Source organism: Amblyomma mixtum, chromosome 4 (assembly GCF_055824585.1).
Source record: "Amblyomma mixtum isolate Tamu chromosome 4, ASM5582458v1, whole genome shotgun sequence".
NCBI classification, from domain to species: domain Eukaryota; kingdom Metazoa; phylum Arthropoda; class Arachnida; order Ixodida; family Ixodidae; genus Amblyomma; species Amblyomma mixtum.
In genome coordinates, this window is record NC_143015.1 from 159,540,399 (window position 1) to 159,563,516 (window position 23,118).

The 23,118-nt window shown below is 46.2% G+C and overlaps 3 protein-coding genes across 4 annotated transcripts in view; 1 reads left to right on the top strand and 2 right to left on the bottom strand.

Annotated features, from left to right (window-relative positions):
- Positions 1-23,118, top strand: part of LOC149348989 (protein argonaute-2-like) — a 78,312-nt gene that overhangs the window by 27,259 nt on the left and 27,935 nt on the right. The gene's annotated exons all lie outside the window — the stretch shown is intronic.
- Usp39 (ubiquitin specific protease 39) lies at positions 1,565-21,345 on the bottom strand. The gene is made up of 6 exons (XM_089541082.1): positions 21,058-21,345; positions 18,955-19,353; positions 16,428-16,631; positions 14,467-14,625; positions 10,311-10,627; positions 1,565-1,812 (listed from the first exon to the last, which is right to left on the bottom strand). Exons 1-6 carry the CDS (start codon positions 21,313-21,315, stop codon positions 1,638-1,640), a joined length of 1,512 nt encoding a protein of 503 aa, XP_089397208.1. The 5' UTR covers positions 21,316-21,345; the 3' UTR covers positions 1,565-1,637.
- Positions 3,410-8,472, bottom strand: LOC149348991 (uncharacterized). Its single transcript, XM_089541081.1, has one exon. The coding sequence runs from the start codon at positions 6,872-6,874 to the stop codon at positions 4,937-4,939; it is 1,938 nt and encodes a 645-aa protein (XP_089397207.1). The 5' UTR covers positions 6,875-8,472; the 3' UTR covers positions 3,410-4,936.

A 23,118-nucleotide genomic window follows, 5' to 3' on the forward strand; every position in this document is an offset into this window, starting at 1 on the left:
CTACACTTGCATGAAAGAGAGACCACCCGCACACTTGTATGAACTTCCAGCAGGGTTTGTGGAGATGGCATGAATTAAGCGCCAAAATTCAAAAGCCATATTATGCAAACACAGCCACTATGTGAAGAGCTTTCTTCTTCACAGGCTAGCTGGATATAGTGCTAGGAGTAGGCCTGGCTGGCTGTAACGTCACATTCAATTGCAAAGGGAATAATGACCTGAGACTCATGATCACGCTACATAATAGTATTGTTTATCGTCATTTATCTCACCTCCTCTGGCATTAAACTTGTCAATGCAAGTCTGAACCTAAACACGCAAGATGAGTTTCAGCCAGGTGACATATAAAAATACTTAGTATGTTATGCGATCCGATGCCACGTCAGAGAAACAACACAGTGGCAAACAGAGCCCTTTGATCTTACCAGTTACGAAACTTCCCATCGCACCCATGTATAAGAAAACGGCGGTCTGATTCTGACAAAATTCGGGAATTTACGGATTGTTGCGATGCCCATGATCAATGACGTAAACTGCATTTAAGTTGTGAACTCCAAGGTAATTGGTTTTATGGTTTATGGGGATTCAACGTCTCAAAGCAGTGCAGGCTATGAGAGATGCCGTAGTGGAGGGCTCCGGAAATTTCAGCCACCTGGGATTCTTTAACATGCATTAATATAATATACAACATAACATAATATACAGTCCCTTGAAACTCGGCGCAGAATACTAGGGTTAAGATTTCTCTTTCTATTGAAAACTAACAAACTGTCAATGGCCCCCGATTTGTATCTCCAACCGATAACGTCCAGGTCCACCAGAAACAGGCACACTGAATCGTTAAAACCTTACTTTGCCAGAACTAACATATTCAAATTCTCTTTTTTTCCCCGCACCATTAACGAGTGGAATCAGTTGCCACCATCATCAACAGTTGACATTGATGCCATTGAACAGGCCGTTCATTGATTTTTTTTTTACTTGCCTTGTAGTTTTTGTTTTGTGCTTTTTTGTATTGTGTTTATTGAGCCCCTCCTGCCAGGGCCCTTCACTGGGCCTGCAGTATGTCCTAAATAAATAAATAAATAAATAATTGACATCGCACAGTACACGGGCCTCTGGCATTTGCCCTCCATCGAAATTCGACCGCCGCGGTCGGGATCGAACCCGCATATTTCGGGTCAGCAGCCGAGTGCCGTAACCACTGAGCCACCGCAGCTGCCCAAGATAATTGATAAACGCACAACCGCCTGGCAATAAAATCACTGAAACAGATGCACTAACAAAAAGTAAAACAATCCAAGAGTTAAATCGAGAGGCAAAACAATTAAAAAAAAAAACGCTTCTCAGAAGATAACAAATGATGACAGCGTATGTTTGCCCCGTCTACTAGATGGCACTGCCATACGTAAAGAAAGCCACATCAGAATCCTCACCACCACCCCACAAAAGTGGTTCCTGGCATTAGTTACTTTCTGAAGCAAAGTTTCGCGACTGGTATGATCTAAGAGCTCCGATTTAAAAAATTTGCAGTGCCAGGAATCACGGCTTTGAATTCAACGAGTGGAAAAGACCTTGATTTATTAAAATGAGTGAATGAAAACAGCTTCGAAAGAGAATGAAACCCTGAAAACAGATTATTTAGCTGGTGTTGTTGCCGCAACCGCCGCATGTGTGGCAGGCTTTTTTCGACGCCGCTCCCATATCTGGATGTAGGCCTCAGACAGCGTGATCATCTGGGGCAAGATCTCTGTGACGTGAAGATCCTGAAGCTCGTACCACTTTCCCGAGCCACGGTGTAGAATGTGAGCCCTGTGAAAGAATCAAACATACAAAGCTAGAGTAAAAATTTTTTACAATGAACACTGATACAATCAACCCTTAGTACAACAAAAAAGGTAGTATATCATGAAATAATGGCTATAGCAGAGAATAGATATTCTCACAGGTAGCTCCCGTAGAAGCCTATGTTTTCAACATCTCGTTTTCACGAAGTAAAATTTTCCTAAAACGGGTTCCAAAATGCTCATTGGCTCACTCAGTATGAATACAATACCCTCAATAAGCATGATCAGCGTTCAACACTTTCATTCCGCCGCCGCGGTGGCTCAGTGGTTATGGTGCTCGGCTGCTGACCCGAAAGACGCGGGTGCGATCCCGGCCGCGGCGGCTGGAATTTCTTTGGAGGAGAAATTCTAGAGGCCCGTGTACTGTGCGATGTCAGTGCACGTTAAAGAACCCCAGGTGGTCGAAATTTCCGGAGCCCTCCACTACGGCGTCTCTCATAGCCTTAGTCGCTTTGGGACGTTAAACCCCATAAACCAAACCAAACCAAACACTTTCATTCCCATTCAATACACCAAAACCAAACTGAAATCTCTGTGCTTAGCCTGCCCTGCTGTAAAATCACAATACACTATGCAGAAAACCTTTCGCTTCTCAAGCGGGCCTCATATGGAAAGCTTCTTTAGAAGATTCGTTATTTCTGGCATTTAGTTTGTCGTAGGCATGCCAGTCTTTGTCAAAACTACAGTACGCGGCACGCTGAATGATGCCACACTGCACAGTACTCATGGCCCGCTCGGTGCATTACAGTGTGGCTATGCAGACTATGTGCAGCAGACTATGTGGCTCAAGGACTTCTGACCATACATGTTCATGCTCATCACAAGCTTCACATTAATGGGTGCAAAGACTGCAGAGCTATGCTTGAGTGTCTTCAGCATGGGCTTATTGCAGTTTCGTTAGTAACAACTCCGGAGTCTTCCTCTATTGTGAATGTGATAAACTCTTACAACAAGGTTTGAATGCACTATCGAATTAACCATTACATTTCTCGGGAATCAAGCAATGTGATGCAGTACTCAAGCAGTCTGAAGTTCGGCCTAAATTAGTCCATTTGATACACATTCTAAGTTGGACAGTGCATCAAAGTGTGAGCATTTCATTGTATCCTTCAGCAAACTACATTCCTTGATGCAGTCTGCACGGATAATATCTATCACAAAAAAAAAAAAAACAGGCCCTAGCCCTTACACTTTGCACTAACCTCTTGCTCGCAAAAGGCATTAAAATTGTCAAATGTCCATCATGAACCAAAATGACCGAGCTACAGCTTCGAAGTGACCTGGCGATGAAACCTTACAAACCGATACGAAGTGTCATGCAGCAAAGTTCATGGTGAGACAATGAAGAAACTGACAAAGAAACTGATGTGGAACAGCGGTCATTCCTTTCAGTGACACCTAATTAGCACATCTTGTCGAAATATTAAATATGCTTCAGCACTGGTCCATGAAAAACTTGACTGGTTACTGGTTATGCCAGTCTTTAATTCGTCTACAAAGGTCAAGTGAAACAGTCCACTTCACAGCTTTATGCATGACAGAAACAAGGCCAGTTTCAAATTTGAGAGCATGTGTAGTCTGGTAGAAGTCGCTCATTTGCCAGGCCACATGGCAATGAAACCAGCTGAACCAGCAGCCCGGCAAACCCAACATTGCAAATGCCACTGAGAGCTCACAATTTTGAATTTGCTGCATACAACAGCTTCATGTGAACTCAGCAAGCAGGCGTGCAATCTTGTATGTCAGCAGCACTCCCTGCGTGGTTTTCACCCGATTTCGACGGTGCCCACTGAATCGGTCCTCATAAAAAGCAATAAACCAATCACGGGCAGAGGGCAGGAAAGTGCGCATGAGATCAGACGCAGTTGCTAGAATTTAAATCGGGTGCTACTGTTGCAAGTCCTTCATTTTTCTTTGCTTTTTGGCTTATCAAAGTTCTGTTTCCAGTACAAATGGCTTATATTTGTTGTCCTGGAATGCTAACTTATCAACTAGCTTTATTCACTAGCTTTGTAATGCTTGTTTGTTCATGCTCAAGCCACTGGCATGCGACCTTATCACTTTGCTTGTGATTAGAGATGTGACCAGATTTATCTGTAATGTTTGTAGCTGTGCAAAACTGCTTATATGTTGTTCCGAGAAGGTCGTAGGTGCTTTACTGAACTCGAAAGTTCTTTGTCAGCTTTAAACTGAGCAAGGGCAAGAGCGGCAGTGGCTCAGGTCTTTGGCAAGTGCCAAGTGCACTTGCCACTATCATCACTGCCAAGTTGCTTTACCGTTTGTGGGTACAAGGTCGCCCAATAAACAGTTCTCGTTGGAACTCTTTTTGCTGTCTGCCAGCATGCTCGACTGCAGTCACAACTACGAGACAACATGTTGTGCATGTAACATATATTTAATACAGTGCAGTGTTCTTCTACCTTTACTATATATCCGCAATATTTTGAGCTGTTGCTTGCCCAGCTTTCCATCCTTCAGAAGACAAGATGTCCTTTTAGTGTCCTTTAAGGGGGGACATGGCTCTTAAAGCTGTTTTTATTATTTTCTGGCCAAATTTGATAAAATTTACCAGTATTATTCAGTTTCTTCCACTGATTTCAAATATATAATTTGTTTTTCAATAGGCCAATTAGTTACGAAGATAAATGAAATTAATGGTTCATAATTTGCAGAAACAATGAAAAAATAACCGCACTACAGAAATTGATATTAACACATGGCTAGGTACTAGAAAGCATAAGGAATACAATGTTAGGAGTACTTTTTTGATGCAACAAATATTAGCGATGCTAGAGCAATCCAAAGTTCACTGTTCAAAACGTGGGCACCCTATTGTCTGATATAAAGCAGAACTGCTAAATTTTAAAACCCAAATTCCAAAATCTGCTCCTAACATTGTGTGCTCTGCACTCTTAGCTACATTCCACAACAAAAATTATGGTTCTACCTGCCTTGAAGGCCGAGATATCGTGTCCACAAATTTGAAAGACGTCAAAAATAGGCATTTTGAGAAAATGATAAAAAAGAAATAAATTCACTTTTAACCAAAAATGCACAAAAAATAGTGCCATATTTTACATCCTGTGTGACTAAAAGCCACCAGGAATGTAGTCAGTCTGACTACAGCCCCCCAAATGGCGCTTTTTGAAGGCGTGCTGCATGTCCGAAGTGGTCTTGTGCTTCTTTGCAGATGCCACTGCTCGGCGGTGGTCTTTCTCCGCCATGCGCTTTGTGCTCAGTGCTCCAGGTTTGAGGTGCAGCTCTTTCAATATTGCTGTGGACGTCCTCTCATAGCCAGCATTGAATCGCATCACAGCCTCAGCCACTGCAGCTTGTACAGTGAAGAGTGAGGCATGCTGTTCCTTCGGAGCCAGTGCCCATATCAAGGAGTGAAGGGATTCATTGCTGTTCTGAGTGCTGCCCCTTTGGCACCGCTCAAGAAGTTTCTCGTCAGAAAGGCGCTCATAAATGGGCAGCAGGGCCTCACAGACGTATGGAGGCAGATTGTAACGGTGCTTAGGAGCTACCTCGCCCTTAGCGCTTGCTGCATTCTGGCGGCACCATGAGCCTGGTCCTGGTGGGCAATGGCTGTGGTCTGACACCAGGTCATTTGATGTCGTGTGGTGATAGGTGGCCATCACTGCTTCCTTCATTCCCTGCACATCACCCTTGTGAGTCTTCAGGGCCCAGCCATAGTACCGCGTTAGCTTTGAAACTAGGTCAGCAGTCAGTTTGCCTTTACCACCAAGGCTCTCTAATCCAGGTCCTTTATGTTTTGTGATGAGGTTTCGCAAGCTTGTGCCCATCCGTTTCTGTACATGGTTGACACAGTCTTCTTTCTCCACCAAAATGTACCCATACACTTTGGCCTCCTGCAGCGCAAGGAAAGCACGGCTGTCACCATCTGAGAGTAGGGTGGTGTACCTCAGGTTATGTCGTTGTAGTGACCTCTCGAAAAGGATGAGGGCGGCTTCAACTTCCATTTCACCGGCTTTCTTAGTGGTGTTTTTCTGGCAGGCGTGGCTCTCCTTCCAAGCTTCGTAAGTCGGATCACCTTCCTTTGGCCCACGCTCACAACCAGCACAGAAGTTGCTGAGTACAACGAAATCGAGGACTAGCCCCGTGAAGAGCTCGATGACAGTGCCGACGCCAATGTGCGACGAGTGGCCGCGCGTCATCCAGGAACCATCGTATGACACAGCAATGTTTCCGGGATTCCCAAGCTTCAAGTCATCGTACAGCTCCCGAACCGATTGCGCGCACTGAGTCGTCTGCTTCTCGGCAGCAAGAGCCGCCGCGGGCGCCAACTTCGTCTTCACATACCTCTGCCATGTTTTGGTGTGAAGGCCGCGGTGGGAGATGTTCATCGCGGCAAAAATGTCGTTTAGCGCCGTTTGCCGATTCCCGGTGGCTTGCATCGCGCGCGTAGCAAGAACGTTCACCACGAAAGGGTTGGTCTTCTGGTTGCCGTTCACGCGGGGCGAGCTCCACGCCGACAAAACATCACCGCAGCAAGCACACCTGATAACGATCTTTATGGCAAGGCCATATTCTCGTTCGCCTCTGCCTACAGAGACGCTGCCGCCGCACACGTTGCACTTTACACACGACATCATCGCGTTCACGGAGATCAAGCTGACGATAACAAAGCCTGTCTCGATGTCGACTGGCGCGTCCGCATCGTCATCAGCGCGAGTGAAAAAATCCAGCTTTCGCGTCGTTGCTGGCGTTGAAGCAAGAACTCGAAGTTTTTCTTGCGTTTCTGCCTCCCTCTGCACCAAATCCGCACGCTGCAACATTGCAGTGTCATGCCGAACGCGGCCGCTGCCCGCAACGCTTTGACTCGTCGACGAGCTGGCTAGGCCTTCTTCAGCACTGTCCGCGGCTTCGGCATCGCTTGCCGGTGGCGGCGGACTGTTCTCGATGTCTTCCGAAGGAATGGCACGCTTCTGGAAGTTATAAAGCGATCGCTTCTTTCTTCTGCCGAACTTGTGCCTCGTGGCGAACTTTACCGTTGGATCGGACATCGTTGCACACTTGTCACAAAAAACGAAGAGACGCGTCGTCGCGTCGCCTGCGGAGTGAAGCAGACGATGGGAGCCTCGCGCAGCCAATCACAGCGCGCTTTTTGGTCACGTGCGCTAGCTTGACGAATAGGGCCGCGCGTTGGGGCTTTTCTTTGTGCGCGGATTTCGACGTCACCAGTGAGCGGTCGGAGCCATTTGTGGCGGGAAATTCAAGAAGAAAAGCCGCTCTTTTCAACGAGACCAAGATGGCTGCGATCGCGAGCGTGGAAAAAGAGCGACGCGCCGCGACAAAAAGCGTTGTTTTTGCGTGGAATTCAGCTCACAGGGATGTTATAAATTGATCGTGCGCCTAAAATACTGCACCAATGGGCTGGAAACCTGGTCAATTTAAGGATTATTAGCTGTAGATTTCGAAAATGTAAATTTCAGAAAATCGATTTTTTCGCGATTTTTTCGTCTCAAAGAGCCGTGTCCCCCCTTAAAGGGTCCCTGAAAGGGGTGTCTGAGGTTGGCAAACAAATACTTGCATTATGTAGAGCGTAGGCCACTGAACGTTCATGCCGCGTACAATACATCAAAGGCGAGTAGATAATTTACAATACATTTTCAAAAACTACCTCTCCCGAGCCTCGCGGCGACCAGCGGCGGTGAACTTCCGCTCGAATCCGTACTCATTACGTCAGTGTGTACTCTTTACGTCACAAGTGCTGGGCTATGATTGGTTCGCGGTGCCAACGTGAAATCACGCATTTAACAAACTAGAAGCTCTAGATACTTCACACTCTTACTCTTTTCGGAAACATTTCGCATTTCAGCAAGCAGAGTTGTCGTTTATATGCATGTTTACGCAGTTATTGTGTGTTCGGTGTCAGAAATTAGTACTGCACTTCCGGTTTACAATGTTTTCGTCTGCTCGTGCCGCTTGTGTCACTCCGCCGGCGCCGCCGTCGAACCGAATCGAGAATCGAGGTGCGATTTGGAGTCACCGCACTACTGATTTCTGTCGCGACCTCCGTCGCATGCGCAATCAAAATGGACCGGCCGTGCTGTGTCGTTGGTTGCAAAGCCAGGGTTCGGCAAGATGTTGCCCTTCGGCACTGTCTGCCGAAAGATGGAAGTGAGCGAGCCGTCGTCGTCGTCAGGATTCAGCGCTCGATTTCTGAACGGCGTGTCCTTAAAAGCTTGGCCGACGCGCTGCACCGATCGTCGCTTGCGAACTGCCGCCCCACTACAAGCAGGGAGACACGGAGCGGTGAGCATCGCTGCGCCGCCCTACCCAAGCTCCGCTCACAACCGGTGTCGCACTTCGCCGCCGTGCAGCAATGCCTGAGCGCTGCTTGGGATGGTGTACAAATATCACAAGGCAAGATCGCCTTGTTATCAGAAATACTTCTCGAGCAGCGACAAAGCACGCCTGCTTATGTTGCGAGCTTTCGGCAACGGCACCGCTCGCGGGCGCTCAGGGCGACGAGCTCTGCTGCTGCCTGGCTGCCGTGGTCGTCGCTAGGCCTATTGCCTCTTTGGCATCGAAGCTGCAGCGGCCGGCGCTTCGGAAGTCGCCTGAGCTATAATACAAGGCTTACTCTACACATCACTTTGCAGTCAACAGCATCATCTCACAATAAAATAATAGTATGGTCACTTTCCGCGACTCCTTCTGCAGCGAAGCGAGCGGGCGCCAGGCGAGCCGGACCCCACGTCGGGCCAGCAGCAGCTGCGAGACGGTTGTGGCAAGAAATTTGCTCGTATCACAGTCGTTACCTTTACCAGCAGCTCAGTATTGGTCAGCGATCCTCAAAAATGACACATTTTTCACATTTCTTATCCCAGGGTTTATTATTTACGTCAAGAACACACTTTAGCTCGTTTTTATGTCGCCGGCAGACGGGATCCAGGCTGGCCGGCCGGCCGGCATGCTCGGCGTACATCACGTTCGCACAAGAAAATGCAAAACAGCCATGATACCAGCGAGGATGCTTCCTAGATTCGAGCAACGAAAATATGTCTGTGCAAAAGTGGATCTTTCGGCAACGACACCGCCTGCGGCAACGCCGCGCGACGAACTGCGCGCTGGTCCCAGGCTGCCCTAGTCGTCGCTAGGCCTATCTGGTTTCGCATTGAAACCGCAGCTGACGGCGCTTCGGAAGTTGCCTGCGCTATAATAAAAGGCCTACTATTCACATCGCTTTACTGCGAACTCGTCCCATAATAAAAGATATGTTCGATTTCCACGATGCCTTCAGCAACGGAGCTAGCAGACGGTAGGCGAACCGCACCAAGTAGACACAGCACCAAATCGGCTGTTGGATGAAATTTGCTTGTATCGCAGTCATCACTTTCACCAGCAACTCGGTATTGGCCAACGATCGTCAGAAATTATGCATTTTTGACATGCATCTATCCAAGGGCTTGCTATGTACGAGAACAAACAATACTAGCGCGTTTTTCAGTCGCCGGTGGCCGGCATCAAGGCTGGCAGGCCGGTCCGGCGTGGCTCGGCCCCGAGCGCCCTGAGCAGCGGGCTGTACGGCATCATGATGCTGCCGCTCTCCGCACTCGTATTGGCTCCCGCTTCCCGTCGTTGCGTTTTCCGCGCGCGGCTTGTCGTAGACATCCAGCAGGTTGGACGCAGGCGACGAGCTGCGATCGGTTGTTACGACGTCGTTCACAACGGCGCGCCGCAGCAAATCGCACACACTTTTCGCACATGTGTCCCCGCCTTAAGGCTGAAATCCCATTTCGGCACTCATCCGCAAAAGTCCTTCCTTCAGCTCGGGGTCTATAGTACGAGAGAAGCCGCAGCGACGGTTGCGAGACACAGGTGAACATAGCAGACAGCGGGAAAGCGAGCGAGCGAGCGATCGAGCGCGTCAACCGGAAGTAAACAAACCGATCTCGTCGATGACGTATTTGTGGGCGGAGCATGGTCCCGGCCTGTAATCTTTATTTTTTTATGGTTCGCTCCGGTGTACGAGTTGAGAGGGAAAAGGCTGGTGGTCATTTTTAATAGCCATTATCTCTGGTTCCGCACAAGGTAGATCAAAAATTTTTGCGGTAGGATGATGGATCGTTCAATGTCTATCAATACTTCGACTTCTATTTGCCTACATGAACACCGTTTCAGGGACCCTTTAAGTAGAAACACAGGAACTGCGAACACAGCCGTAATCAAACTTATCTACAATCCTTGCAGAATGAAAACAGCCAAAGAAAGTGATGCCCCATCTGGTTTAGTTTCTCACCTAAACTATCATTTTCGCTAGAACCTCAAAGAGAGCATTCAGCACTTAAACATGTTTGGAAAGGTGTGTTCAACTCGGAATTGGTCACGAAGTAAAAACAGCTCCTCGCAACAGCCTACTTAAGATTTTTCAGATGGACACCTGACAATACAAAACCATGCCTAATAATGGAGAGCTCCGCCCGAAAAACCCACCTGTACGTTCCTTTTCCCGATCCAGGTTCACCTTCGTGCACAACATTGGCGATGAGGTCATAGACGTATGTTCCCTCCGTAGCATCTGGCACGTTGGCAGCGATCAGTTCGCCGAGGTCGACGTCCTTGATGGGGAAGTTGACGATGGTGGGATTCTTTTCGACAAAGAATGTGTTCTTTGTGAAGCGCTTGATGTACAGGATGAGGTAGGGAGGCAGCGAAGTCAGCTCGAAGCGTTTTAGCGTCGAGTCCTTGTACGTCCTGTACTCCTTCTCGCTTGTTCCGTTGAACTTGGAGAGGATGGTGAACAGTGGGACCTGGCGAATGTCAAGAAGGTATCAGATGAGCTCAGCTCATGTCACTTATCATGAATGACCATGACTGTGACTGGCTTATTGGTTTGGTTTATTGGGGTTTAACGTCCCAAAGCAACTCAGGCTATGAGGGACGCCGTAGTGGAGGGCTCCGGAAATTTCGACCACCTGGGGTTCTTTAACGTGCACTGACATCGCACAGTACACGGGCCTCTAGAATATCACCTCCATCGAAATTGGGCTGCCGCGGCCGGGAACGAACCCGCATCTTTCGGGTCAGCAGCCGAGCGCCGTAACCACTGAGCCACCACGGCAGGTGACCATGACTATGAACCCACGCCCATCTGCTAAAGATCTACAAGCAAACACCTTTCCACAACACAGTTTGCAGTGATAACAAATGTTTGCAGGGTAACTACACCTCTTACTCACTTTTCAGACAGATCTGCAGTTGTTTTAGGAAAGGCTTAGTTCCTTGGCAGCAGTTACACGGCTATGTTAATCAAAACGCCCACACCCAAAACCTAATAACAGCTTCTACGGTAGATGCAAAAAATCCGATCTTAATTTCACTCAAGAGAGCGCTCTGTCATAAAGGAAGGCACTTTATCATCCTAACTGCTAGTTCTGTGAGGATGTCTGGCAATTTTGCACCAGCTGCTGAAATTTATACGTAGATAACACTCAGAACAACCTTCATCTATAAGGTTTTGATCAAATCTGGGTTTCACTATCACAAAACTGCAGCAAACATAACTAGCCATCATTGTAGCCAGTGAGCATATCCTAAGCACCTTATTTCTCTGCATAAAAGATGGCTAAACATAGTCGAGGAAAGCATCTTTAGAGTTAAAGGTGCACTGAAGAGGAATCTGAACTTGTCTTTTTGCCGCAGGAACTCAATCTACACGTTCCGAGCTTTCTTAGAAACTGCGATTTACTGCCCTGTGTGGCCGATTTCCCCAATTAAATCGAATTAACGTCCGGCTCTCACCTTTTTTTTTTTTTAATTCTGCCTCGTACGGTGGGCGGAGTCGACCAACGCGTGGAGCGCCTTTCACCCAGTCCCGTGGCGGCTTGCCGCTCTGCCATCGGCGGAGTAATACGTAGTAGTCCGTTGTAGCAAATAGTCCGTGCGTATCTTTATTTCTTCGGGCTTATTTTGCGGCTATATTATCTGCGAATGAAACTATTTATTCACGGAAACCTAAAAAACAAAATAAAGCGAAAGCAAAGTCTCCACGGGACTGGGTGAAAGGCGCTCCACGCGTTGGTCGACTCCGCCCACTGTACGAGGCAGAATTAAAAAAAAAAGGCGGGAGCCGGATGTTAATTCGTTCTAATTGGGGAAATCGGCCACACAGGGCAATAAGTCACTGTTTCTAAGAATGCTAGGAACGTGTGTATCGAGTTCCCGCGGCAAAAAGACATGTTAAGAATCCTCTTCAGTGCACCTTTAAGGCCAATTACAAATATTACAAATATTTTTTTGCATGGAACAAGACAGCAGTGGTGTATTGAAAGTGTACATACAAACTGAAAATACATGCATATATAATATAGGCGTGAGTCTCTCCTCCATGATACGGAAGCACACTCAAGCAGCCAGAAAGCCTTTCTTTAAATATTTCATGAAAAAACATGACTGACTTGAAAAACTACACCAGGTGTGAAATGAGAAAAATGCAAAAAAAAACAACAAACAAACAAAAGGCAGTGCAATTCCAGGTGCTCAGTACAGTTCAAAAAGAGCTGATTTCCGTGATTCAGCAAGGGCAGGGGTATTGTTAGTATCCCAGGACAAAGGGCTAACAGAACCAATCTCAACAGCAGTATGGATAAATACCTGGAACATCAACAAACGACTATAACAGGTTACTAAATCTGTGCTTCAGAAATTCATCAGGCACTTTCAAATGGTGCCCGTTTTACAACCCAGAGTATGTGCTCCACATACCAAACAAGACGTTCGTAAAAAAAAAAAAAAAAAAAACTGACGGTTGATTTGCATAGTTAGGCGAAATGCAAATTAGGTGTACTAGCTTTTTGATTTTCACTCGTTCCAGTGTTTGGATCCACTGTTCGGGGATAGAAGTTGTTCAGACAGTGATATATTTATAGTGTGCTATAAATATAAACTCGCCATAATGAAACATGATGACTCCTTACTTACACTGGCTGGGCTAGAGCAAAGCAGAACTGTGTATGATACCCGCGCAGCAGAACCTTGGAATGTTAAGAAATGCCGCACAAACTATGGCAAACAAATGTTGCAGCATACCTTACCGACACTTCTGAACCAGTTGTACTGCCACAAGAATCTTGATCTACCCAATATTTCTCTGAAAGAATTGCCCCAAATGTTCATGTAGTTTTTTTTTCTTCCTATTACCACTTTGAGTGCACCTGTCAATTTCGCTGTCATTTATTTTCTCCTCCCTGTGTTTGCCTTTATCGGCTCTTTGATCTAATGTAGTTCTTCTTTCTTTTATAAGCACAATGTACTGCGTATTGAACGTACATGTCTCTTTCTCTGTACCGAACATACTTTACTCACATTTTGTTTGATGTCGTACTCCGCCACCATCAATGCTGCACTGTAAGAGGAAGCCAGGACCTCTCAAGCGTCTATACAGCTTTTTCCCTGGCTGTCCTCGCAACACCCAGTTGCGGAAATAAACCTTCAACCTTCAATAATGGGTTAATGTCCATATATGCGGAAAAGGTCATTCTCTGCTTTATGTTTACAGATCTCTAGCAGTCCTCATACCACTCCTGGTACAGTGGTGTTGTGGTTAAGCCATACCCTGCGATGGCAGGTGCTGCTGTGTGTGTGTGTGTGTGTGTGTGTGTGTGTGTGTGTGTGTGTGTGTGTGTGTGCGCGCGCGTGTGTGTGTGTGCACATACATACGCACATCTGGGCAGATTGCCCACAACCTGGTGGGAAGCATAAACAAAACAGTAGGGGTGTGCGAATATCGAATTTTTCGAATACGAATCGAATACAAATACTTGGTTCCGAATATCGAATCGAATATCGAATAATCAAGAACAGATGCATTTAACCACTACAAAACATTTATTTGAGCACCCAAGAACATCACAGTTCAACTATCAGTGATGAAATGAGCACAAAAGGTGTGTGTGGCTGCACAAAAAGTATCAAAGTCTCGAATATTGTTTTTAGAAGAGTGAAAATATCATAGAAGGTAGCTGGTACACAGCATTGATCAAGGCTAGGTTGCCATAAGCACAAAAGCGCGTTGCTGGGATGAACATAAAAGGTTGTCGTGAAGGAAAACCGGCTGCTCCACATGGTCAGGCAGAAGTAGTTCCCTTCTAGCTGAAACGACTTCTCCAGCCACAGAAAATGCCCTCTCACTTGGCACTGAACTGGCTCGTATTGCGAGGTATTTCGTGCACAACTCTGACTATACCAGCTTCGCAGGTATAGCCACAAAGAAGCTCACCAGTGCAGTCAGCTACTGCATGGCCCAACGTTACGCATTGCTCTGGGCGCCGTCATGTTGTTATGTCTCTGTCGATAGGACTTGCGGACCGAAATGAACGCCAGTGCTCGCAACAGAATATTTGGCTAGATATGAATATTCGCGTCGTGTCGAATATTCGAAACAACACGAATACTTGGACTTTGCATCGAATATGAATACTAAAAATATAATATTCGAATTATATTCGAAAATTTCGAATATTTGCACACCCCTACAAAACAGGCTTCAGACAAAACAAACCACACACAACAGTTAATTATGGGGAATGGCCGCTTTAAGAGCCAGTGCCCTGAACGAAGCAGTTTGAATGCAGAGCGTGGGTGGTCCAACCTGAGGGATGATGTTCTCCCGCAGTTCATCCTTGAACAGCGGCTGCGCGGGTAGATCCGCAGTGAGGTACATGAAGCCCGTGCTCTCGACCTTCTCGTCGTACTCGGTGGTGCGCAGGGCAGCACGACGCTCCGCTTCCGTCATCTCCACAGGGATCACCTGGACAGGGCAAAGTGCTGCTCGTACCGGGGCCGTGAACAATGGGAACAAGTGACTCATGCACTCGACTTCTGTTGATTCCACAACTGCTGATATGTGTTTTCCTTCGTATCGTGCTCCCTTAGAAGCTTAGCATATTCATGATCATGTTCATGGACATGCTTTTAGATCAGGGGTTCCCAAAGTGGATTTTGTAGAACTCCTGGGATCCTTGGAGACCTTTTTTGGCTCCTCGAAGCACATAGACCCATGCACGCCGCAACTCCAATCTTTCGTTTTGCTCACTGTATCTTCACTCATCGAACTGTAATTGTTTATAGCTGACTGTTTCACTGTATACTCAGTCATTGCTAATTGAAATTTGGTATTTTTAAAGAGGTAATACGCCCGCACGCTCTTTACACCATGCATGCTAGGCAGAGACTTAAGCCAGGACATGCAAAGTTCCTTCGCATCTTTTGAAAGCCACTGTCGCTTCTTGAAGCTAAATGGATTTAGAATCCTTGCTTTAGACTAAGCTCTTAAGTCCTGACAGGTGTGGGTGCTTTTATAACGAAGATAATAAACATTTTACCTCAAACATCTTCACCTCAAGAAGTGAAATACTGAATAATTTGGACCAGGTTTAATAGCCAGTAGACAGCTGTCACAGTCAAGAGGCTAACAGACACCGTCTGTATGAACTGGCAGAAACTGACAGTACTCCACAAGCCGCAAACAAAGAAAAAAGGCTAAGGTGTTTAGAAACTGTGACTGACTACCGCTGAAGTGGAAGATGCACTCCGACTTATAATGCGCCTTCATGCGCAACAACAATGGCAATTTTAGAGCATACATCACTACTGTAAGGTCTTCAACTAAAGGCCTGCTCATGAACAGAAATAAAACACTGCAATAACAAAATCTTTCAAGTAAGGAAAGGATTAAGTGACTGCGAGTTTTCAATCCATTCTGCAATCATCACTCCAAATCATTTGAGCGTATTTTGCATGCATCAACACCGCCATATTAACGGAGGTTGCATATTATTATCATCATCATGAGCCTGACTGTGCCCACTGCAGGGCAAAGGCCTCTCCCATGTCTCTCCAATTAACCCTGCACCAGTCCCGTCTTATTTCTTGTGATTGTCTCATGTGCGCATCCCATCTTTCTAAAGCAATATGAACCAACTTGCCCAACAACGCATCCAGCCCAATTAACCCTGTCCTGTGCCAGGTCCAGCCACCATATCCTCGCAAACTTCTTAATCTCATCCGCCCACCTAACTTTCTGCCGCCCCCTGCTACACTTGCCTTCTCTTGGAATCCACTCCGTTACCCTCAAGGACCAGCGGTTATCTTGCCTTCGCATTACATGCCCCGCCCAAGCCCATTTCTTCCTCTTGATTCCGACTAGGATGTCATTAGCCCGCGTTTATTCCCTCACCCACTCCGCCCGCTTCCGGTCTGTTAACGTTACACCCATCATTTTTTTTTCCATAGCTCACTGCAATGTCCTCAATTTAAGCTGAACCTACCTCGTTAGCCTCTATGTTTCTGCCCCATCGGTGAATAGCGGCAAAATATAGCTGCTATATACTTTTCTCTTCAGGCCGAATATATGCAGCCAGATATTACACAATCAAAGAGACAGGAGTATGCATTTCATTGGTGGATAAGCTAAGGCAAACTGGATTTCCAATGGCATTCAGATAAAACAGCATCTTGCAGGTCCTTGTGACCTCAGTGACATAACGTTAAACCCTGAAGCACTCGACACACAACTTCGTCTTTCATGGTAAGGGGACTTAAGAGGGTCACCTTGCGCGAGTAGACGTTCATTCCGCCACGGAACGTCCGGTAGACGATGCTGCTGTTCATGTTCTGCGTGCCGTTGAGGGCCATGTGGAGGCTGTTGAGGAACCAGGAGAGGAAGTCGATGGGGTCCCCCTGCTGGGTGATCTGGAAGCGCTTTTTGCTGCACAGCACCACGGCCTGCAGCATCTCGTGGGGGCTCACATGGGCCTGCATGCAAGCACAACAAAAAAGTGAGGGAAGGGAAAAAGAAAAGGGCAGCTTACGCCACATCAAAGGAACCCCATCCCAATGTGGTCCTTAGTAAAACTGGTTTGTTTGGTTCTTTGCAGCTTTGCTGACATTCGTTCAGCAACAAATGACACATGTATCACTGAGAAATTCGCAGTTAGAAGCATAACATTTTTTCCTGTAGCTTGATTCCAACTTATGACGTGGGTTAATAACATCCTAGTTGAAATCAAGAGGAAGAAATGGGCTTGGGCAGGGCATGCAATGCGAAGGCAAGATAACCGCTGGTCCTAATTAAGGGCAACCGAGTGGATTCCAAGAGGAAGCAAGCGTAGCAGGGGAGGGACGGCAGAAAGTTAGGTGGGCAGATGAGATCAAGAAGTTTGCGGGAATACGATGTCTGCAGCTAGCAAAGGACAGGGTTGATTGGGGAGAGACATGGGAGAGGCCTTTGTCCTGCAGTGGGCATAGCCAGGCTGATGATGATGACGTTGAGCGCAGTAGGGACTTTGTGACCACTGGCCGCAAGCAGATGGTGGTGAGCAGTGGCCTCAGAGATTAGGTACAAAGAAACCCATCTTGCAGCCCCATAGTTTACTTGTGAAAATGGCTTGTGGCAGCAATATCTGTATTTATTTTCTGGCCCCCTTCAGGTATGGTGTCTACATATGTGGACACGACCTTCACACTATCACATCTCACGAGTAAAAGGTGCAATTTACACAAACGTGGACTTGATAAAACCCGTATTTCATTTTTCGGCCCCTTCAGGCGCTGTGTCCACATATGCGGACACGACCTTAACACTATCAAATCTCACCTGCAAAAGGTGCAATTTGCATAAACGTGAACTCGATAAATGCACTTAAGTCTGAAAAACCTTCTGCAGAAAGCTTTGGGCGAGGCATGTGAAAAAACTTTCAGCTCACTGCAGTGACCCACATTGGAGCAATGCGAAAGCAAAACGTCCACATACTATATCGACGTCCATGGCTATTTTGATGTCTAAGCGTATTTTTTTGCGTTTAATTAAGCAACTATGCCTCATCAACCAAATTTTTCCCTCGGCAACATTTTATCACACACTATCTGTCACAATCACACATTTATATTCAGAGAATGACGTAATCGTGTGGACAAAATTGCGGACACTTTCTGCTGACACGACAGAGCCATACAATGCTCCCGCATTAATAAATGCAGGAGCCATTTTCTTCGTTTTCAATGAACGACTCCGTGTAGCCCCAGTACAGCTCCAGTGAGCATCAATTCTCATTTGCTTGCTGTGCAAGCTTAAACATTTTAAAGGGTCCTGATTTGTTTACAAGATGGCTTAATGCCATGTTAGCACACATTAAAGAAACCAAAGTGGTTGAAATTATTCTGGAGCTTTCCAATAACAGTGCCTCTTTCTCTCCTTCATTTTTCACTCCTTTATCGCTTCCCTGATGGTGTGGTTGAGGTGTCCACTGCTAAGTGAGACAGTTACTGCACCCTCTCCTTTCTTGACAACCTATTATTGCCATCATTCTTTGAGATGAAACTTTTAGTATGCATTTAAAGAAACAGAGACGTCATAGCTTTGATGGGATTTTCTTCTTGATAATAATAATTGCAAATTACAACACAAGATCTGGCAACTAGAAGTAATGAATTCCCAAAACTACATTTTTTCCCAACTTTCAAACACAATGCAACTGCCACAAGCATGAGATGGAATGTAGAATATTTAGAAATAATGAGTCAACAGTTCTGGGGTATACAGGACCACTGCGTATTGTCAGTCTGTGGTTGGTGATGTTCTGACTGCAACCGGTGTACATGAAAAAAAGAAAACATATACTGTCTGCATAATACGCAGTCAACCAATCCTACCTGCTACAGGCATCCACCTGCAGCCCATGGACTTGAGCAGCACATAAGGTTTCAACAATGTTTGTCTGTGAAGTAGCGTGACCAGTAATTCATAACTGGATGTCTATATATTTAGATAATGTGAATTCACTCAGACGCAGAAATGAATTTTGAGTGCTGCTCGCATCACAATAGCTTTCTGGGTTTAAATTTTAGTGCAAGGATGTTATGGCCGCAACAATAAGTTCATGCAGACTTGCCGTGTTTTCATTGCAGTGGCATATAGGTAAACATCTAGAATTCATTTCTAGACGTGTGGGCCTGAGCAGCTAGGTTTTAAAGAGTACTCAAGGGCTAAAGCACTTTTTGAGAATCAAAGTAAACGTGCAACTGACAGAACTAAGCAGAACGATGTTTCCTAACGGCTTTCTCAATGACAGAGACGCACCTTGAAGTTCCTGGGGTTCCATAGTTTGCGAATGAGCTCGCCAAAGCGCTGCACGATGAGCGAGTTGATGTCGCCGGGCGGCCTCTTGAGGGACACGTAGTTCTCCTCCCTGAGGAAGTAGTTGCGCAGGGGCGGCACGTGGGAGAGGGCCTGCAGGATGACGTTGCAGTAGTCGTTGGCCTTGATGTTGTTCAGGCCCACGATGCCTGGCAGGTAGGTCGTCCCGTCGTAGGCGCGCGACAGGCGGTCGCTCGTGTCCAGCCGGACAATGTCCTCCTTGGTGAAGGTCGGCCTCAGGACATACGTGATGTCGTCCAGGGACGAGTCAACAATCTCGTAGTTGTCCGGCAGGCAGTAGAAGCGGAGAGTCTGAAGGTTCAGGAATACGTGGTGGCTCACCTGCACACAGTGTAAGAACAGAACAGTATTCGAAAAATTGAAAACTGGAAGTTGGCTTTTGAGAAAAGGAAATGGCGCAGTATCTGTCTCACATATCTCGGCGGACACCTGAACCGCGCTGGACACTTGAACCGCGCCGTAGGGGAAGGGATAGAGGAGGGAGTGAGAGAGGAAAGGAAGAAAGAGATGCCGAATAATTTCGACCACCTGTATCTGTCTCACATATCTCAGTGGACACCTGAACCACGCTGTAAGGGAAGGAAGGAAGGTGGGAGTGAGAGAAGAAAGGAAGAAAGAGGTGCCCTAGTGGAGGTCTCCGGAATAATTTCAACCACCTGGGGATCTTTAACGTGCACTGGCATCCCACAGCACACGGGCGAGAGCCTTTTGCATTTTGTCTCCATCGAAATGTGGCCGCCGCGGCTGGGTTCGAACCCGGAAACTCCGTTTCAGTATCAGCAATAAAATGTCTGGTTTTTAAGAGCTTGAAAAGGCCCATCCTCGAATATGGAAAAATTGTCTGGGACCCGCACACTGCATTCAATTGCTCTAAGCTGGAACGAATTCAGCATCTCGGTGCAGGTTTATATTTAATAGGTACCGACATTCTGATTCCCCAACGTCCTTGTGTAAACGTGCTGATTTGGAAGTGCTCGATTTTAGAACGAAATGTGAAAGGCTCAAGTTTCTTTTCCAGATTATTAATCGCAGCTTGGAAATAAACCAATCAAAGTACTTTGAAATTAAAACTGGAGAAATATCATGCCTTCGTCACAGCTTGTACATACAAATGCCCACTGTCCAAAATGACTGCTTTAAGTCTAGTTTTTTCCCAAGAACCATTAAGGAATGGAATATGCTACCAAACTCTGCTGTTACTTCACAATCACTTGGGGAATTCTTATATACGCTGCACAATGTTTTATCGTCTACATGAATTATATGCCAGAGTTTTATTTGTTGTATAAGTGGCGTACACTTATGTACCAAATTTTCTGCCCGTTTCAATGTTTGTGTCATTGCTGTTTTTTGTGCTACATTACCCACTCCCGCCCGTGATCGGGGCTGACAGTATAATTAAATGAAATGAATGGAGTGCCCTAACCACTGAGCCACCTCGGCGGGTAACAGTATTTGGTTGTTAGCTGCTGAATAGGTACGAATAGCTCTCGCCATGAAGGCATCAGCTAATGTAACTAGCTATTGTTCGCATTTTGTAGTTGCTTGTTATTCATTCATCGCATCCACGAACCAAAACCACTACAGACAGGCGGGGGTATGTAGCGGTAGAGCAACTAATAACAGAAAGCAGTAGGGTACAACTGCAAAACACGAACAGCACTAGTTACATTAGCTGATGCCTTCACAGCGAGTGCTATTTGTGCCCATCTAGTAGCTAAAACCTAACCTCCATCGGTTACGGATTTGGTAAACCAGGCTACTGTCTAAACTAAACTAAATAAGACCTGGTCTCTCAACAGCTGTTCTGCGTTGATTCACATAAAACGAAGGCACTGAAACCAAGCTGGTGAACACGAAACGAATGCGCTGAACCGCTAGATATGCATCCGCGTTCAAATGGAATGTTCCATACTGACAGAACACGTCGCGGAATCGACCGGTGACACTGAAGTCGGATGCATGAAAGCAGCGCAGTCAATAATCTCAAAGTGGGCGAAGACAAACGCGAGATCTTCGACTCGCCTGAACGCTGTGCGTGTAAGCGTGCGTGTTGGTCCCGCGGCCCTGGAAGTATTTGCCGCAGACCAGGCAGGCGTACACGTTGATTCGGGACAGCGACACCGAGCACAGCTTCTCGAAGTCGAAGTCCAACACATTCCGGTTGATGGTGTCCAAGTAGGGACAGTTTCTGCGCTTCGCCTGGCCCGACTGCACGACGACTGTCGCCGGTTTGGTCTGATCGCTCAGTTTGCGCTTTTTTGCGTCCGGCGGGGCCGCCATGTTTGCCGGTGGGTTGGATCGGATTGGGTTGGATGTGTGAAGAACTGCATAGCCGCTTATGCTGGTGGTCGTGGTGCTGTTGATAACTCACGGTCGTGTGATAACTGGAAGCTTTGTTGTTTCTTGGAAACGAAAGTAGTAGTAGTAGTAAGTGGTTGTAATTATACATGGCAAATGGAAGGAAAAATATTGTTGCTAGCCCCGGCAGCTGTCATCCCTGCTGGAAGCACCTGAGCTGGGGCAGCAGAAATAAAGGATAGCAGGCAGTGTGTAGAAGTGAAATGAAAGAGGTGAGGAGATAGTAGAAAGGGCAGGGGAAGAGGTAATAAAACTATTTACATATTAACATATTAAAATATATACAGGTCGCGCGCGCGTGAAGGTCTTGTAGAGCACAGTACAAACACATGCGCACGACAAAAAGCACAAAACAGCTGGAGTGGGGGCGTCCAGCTGTTCATCGTCCAAGGTAGCAAGGAAACGAAAGGCGCGGTAACTGTTTCGCTTTTCGGTGGACACCTCAACGACGCCGTGAGGGAAGGAAGGAAGGAAGGTAGAATTAAAAAAATAAAAATCGGCATAGACAAATGAGTATAGACACCTTATTTTGGTGGCATGTTTTATTCTCTACAATGATACAGAGGACACTACCATGCATGAATCACCATGTGGTATTCGCCGACGTCCGCTAAATAACTTATAACCGAATTCATCTGTCATGCTAAGTTTCATTGATGAAATCGGCCAGGATGTGCTCTAAAAAAATTGTTTGGAGAGCTGCGGCACATTTGCACTATGGGAAAACTCGCGAACAGTGTGTGTCTATCTTTATTATGTTTTTCTGCCTAGATACTCACCTTGCAAAGCAGATATCTTCACAACTGTTTTATTTTATTGACCCTATTTGTTTTTTTTCGCCCTACTAGTATCAAAGTGGGGGTCAAGACATTCTTTATTTCTCAAATTTATGATTTCTAAATTTCCTGTATGAAATTTTCTTCTCACTAGATATTTCGATGGACACTGCATTGCGGAATTTCAAAACAAAAATCTGTGCCTTGTGAAAAAAAAATGACGACCTGTAGCATGCTATTCTAGGCACTATACTATTAGGAATGCAATGAATGTTGAACCTGCCTTCTGTCACATTCTTCTTCTTCTTCATCATCCTCTTTATAATGGCACATACCCACATGAGGGGATTGGCCAAGGTGTAGTGGCATAAATAAGGCAACATCTTCTGAACTCTTCAGCCTCGCGATCTTCACAGGATTCAGAGGAAAAAAATATATTATAAAACAATTTTCTGGTGACATAACAGTGAACTCTGGAGAGAGTAGTCATAAAATTATTTGTAGTATGCACAAAAAAAAATCATGTCGATACATCGTGAAATAAAAACTTTTCTTTTCTTCATGCCTTTGCTGCAGTGCGACCCTTCTTTTAGAAGGTTGGACATGAAATGACTCCACACCAGGCTTGGTAAAGGCTGGTTGGTTGCTATCCAGCTGCATGAACTTTAAATGCTTATTAAGCATGGCTATTCAATTCATTGCTCTCAGGCTGTTATTTACTTTCAGCACAGGCAGTCATGTTGAGGATGACATCCTTCAACTCATTTATCTCTTCTTCAGTTTCACTTCTACTACATCTAGCTAAGAGACCTGCTGCCCTTTCCAAAATTTCGACGATTTACTCGTATAAAAAAGGGCTGAGGCTTAACTTGGTTAAGCCTGGAGAATGCGAAGCATCATCGTGTCGCGTAATTTGGAGGCGCACAACCACAGCGACGGCGCGAGGTGG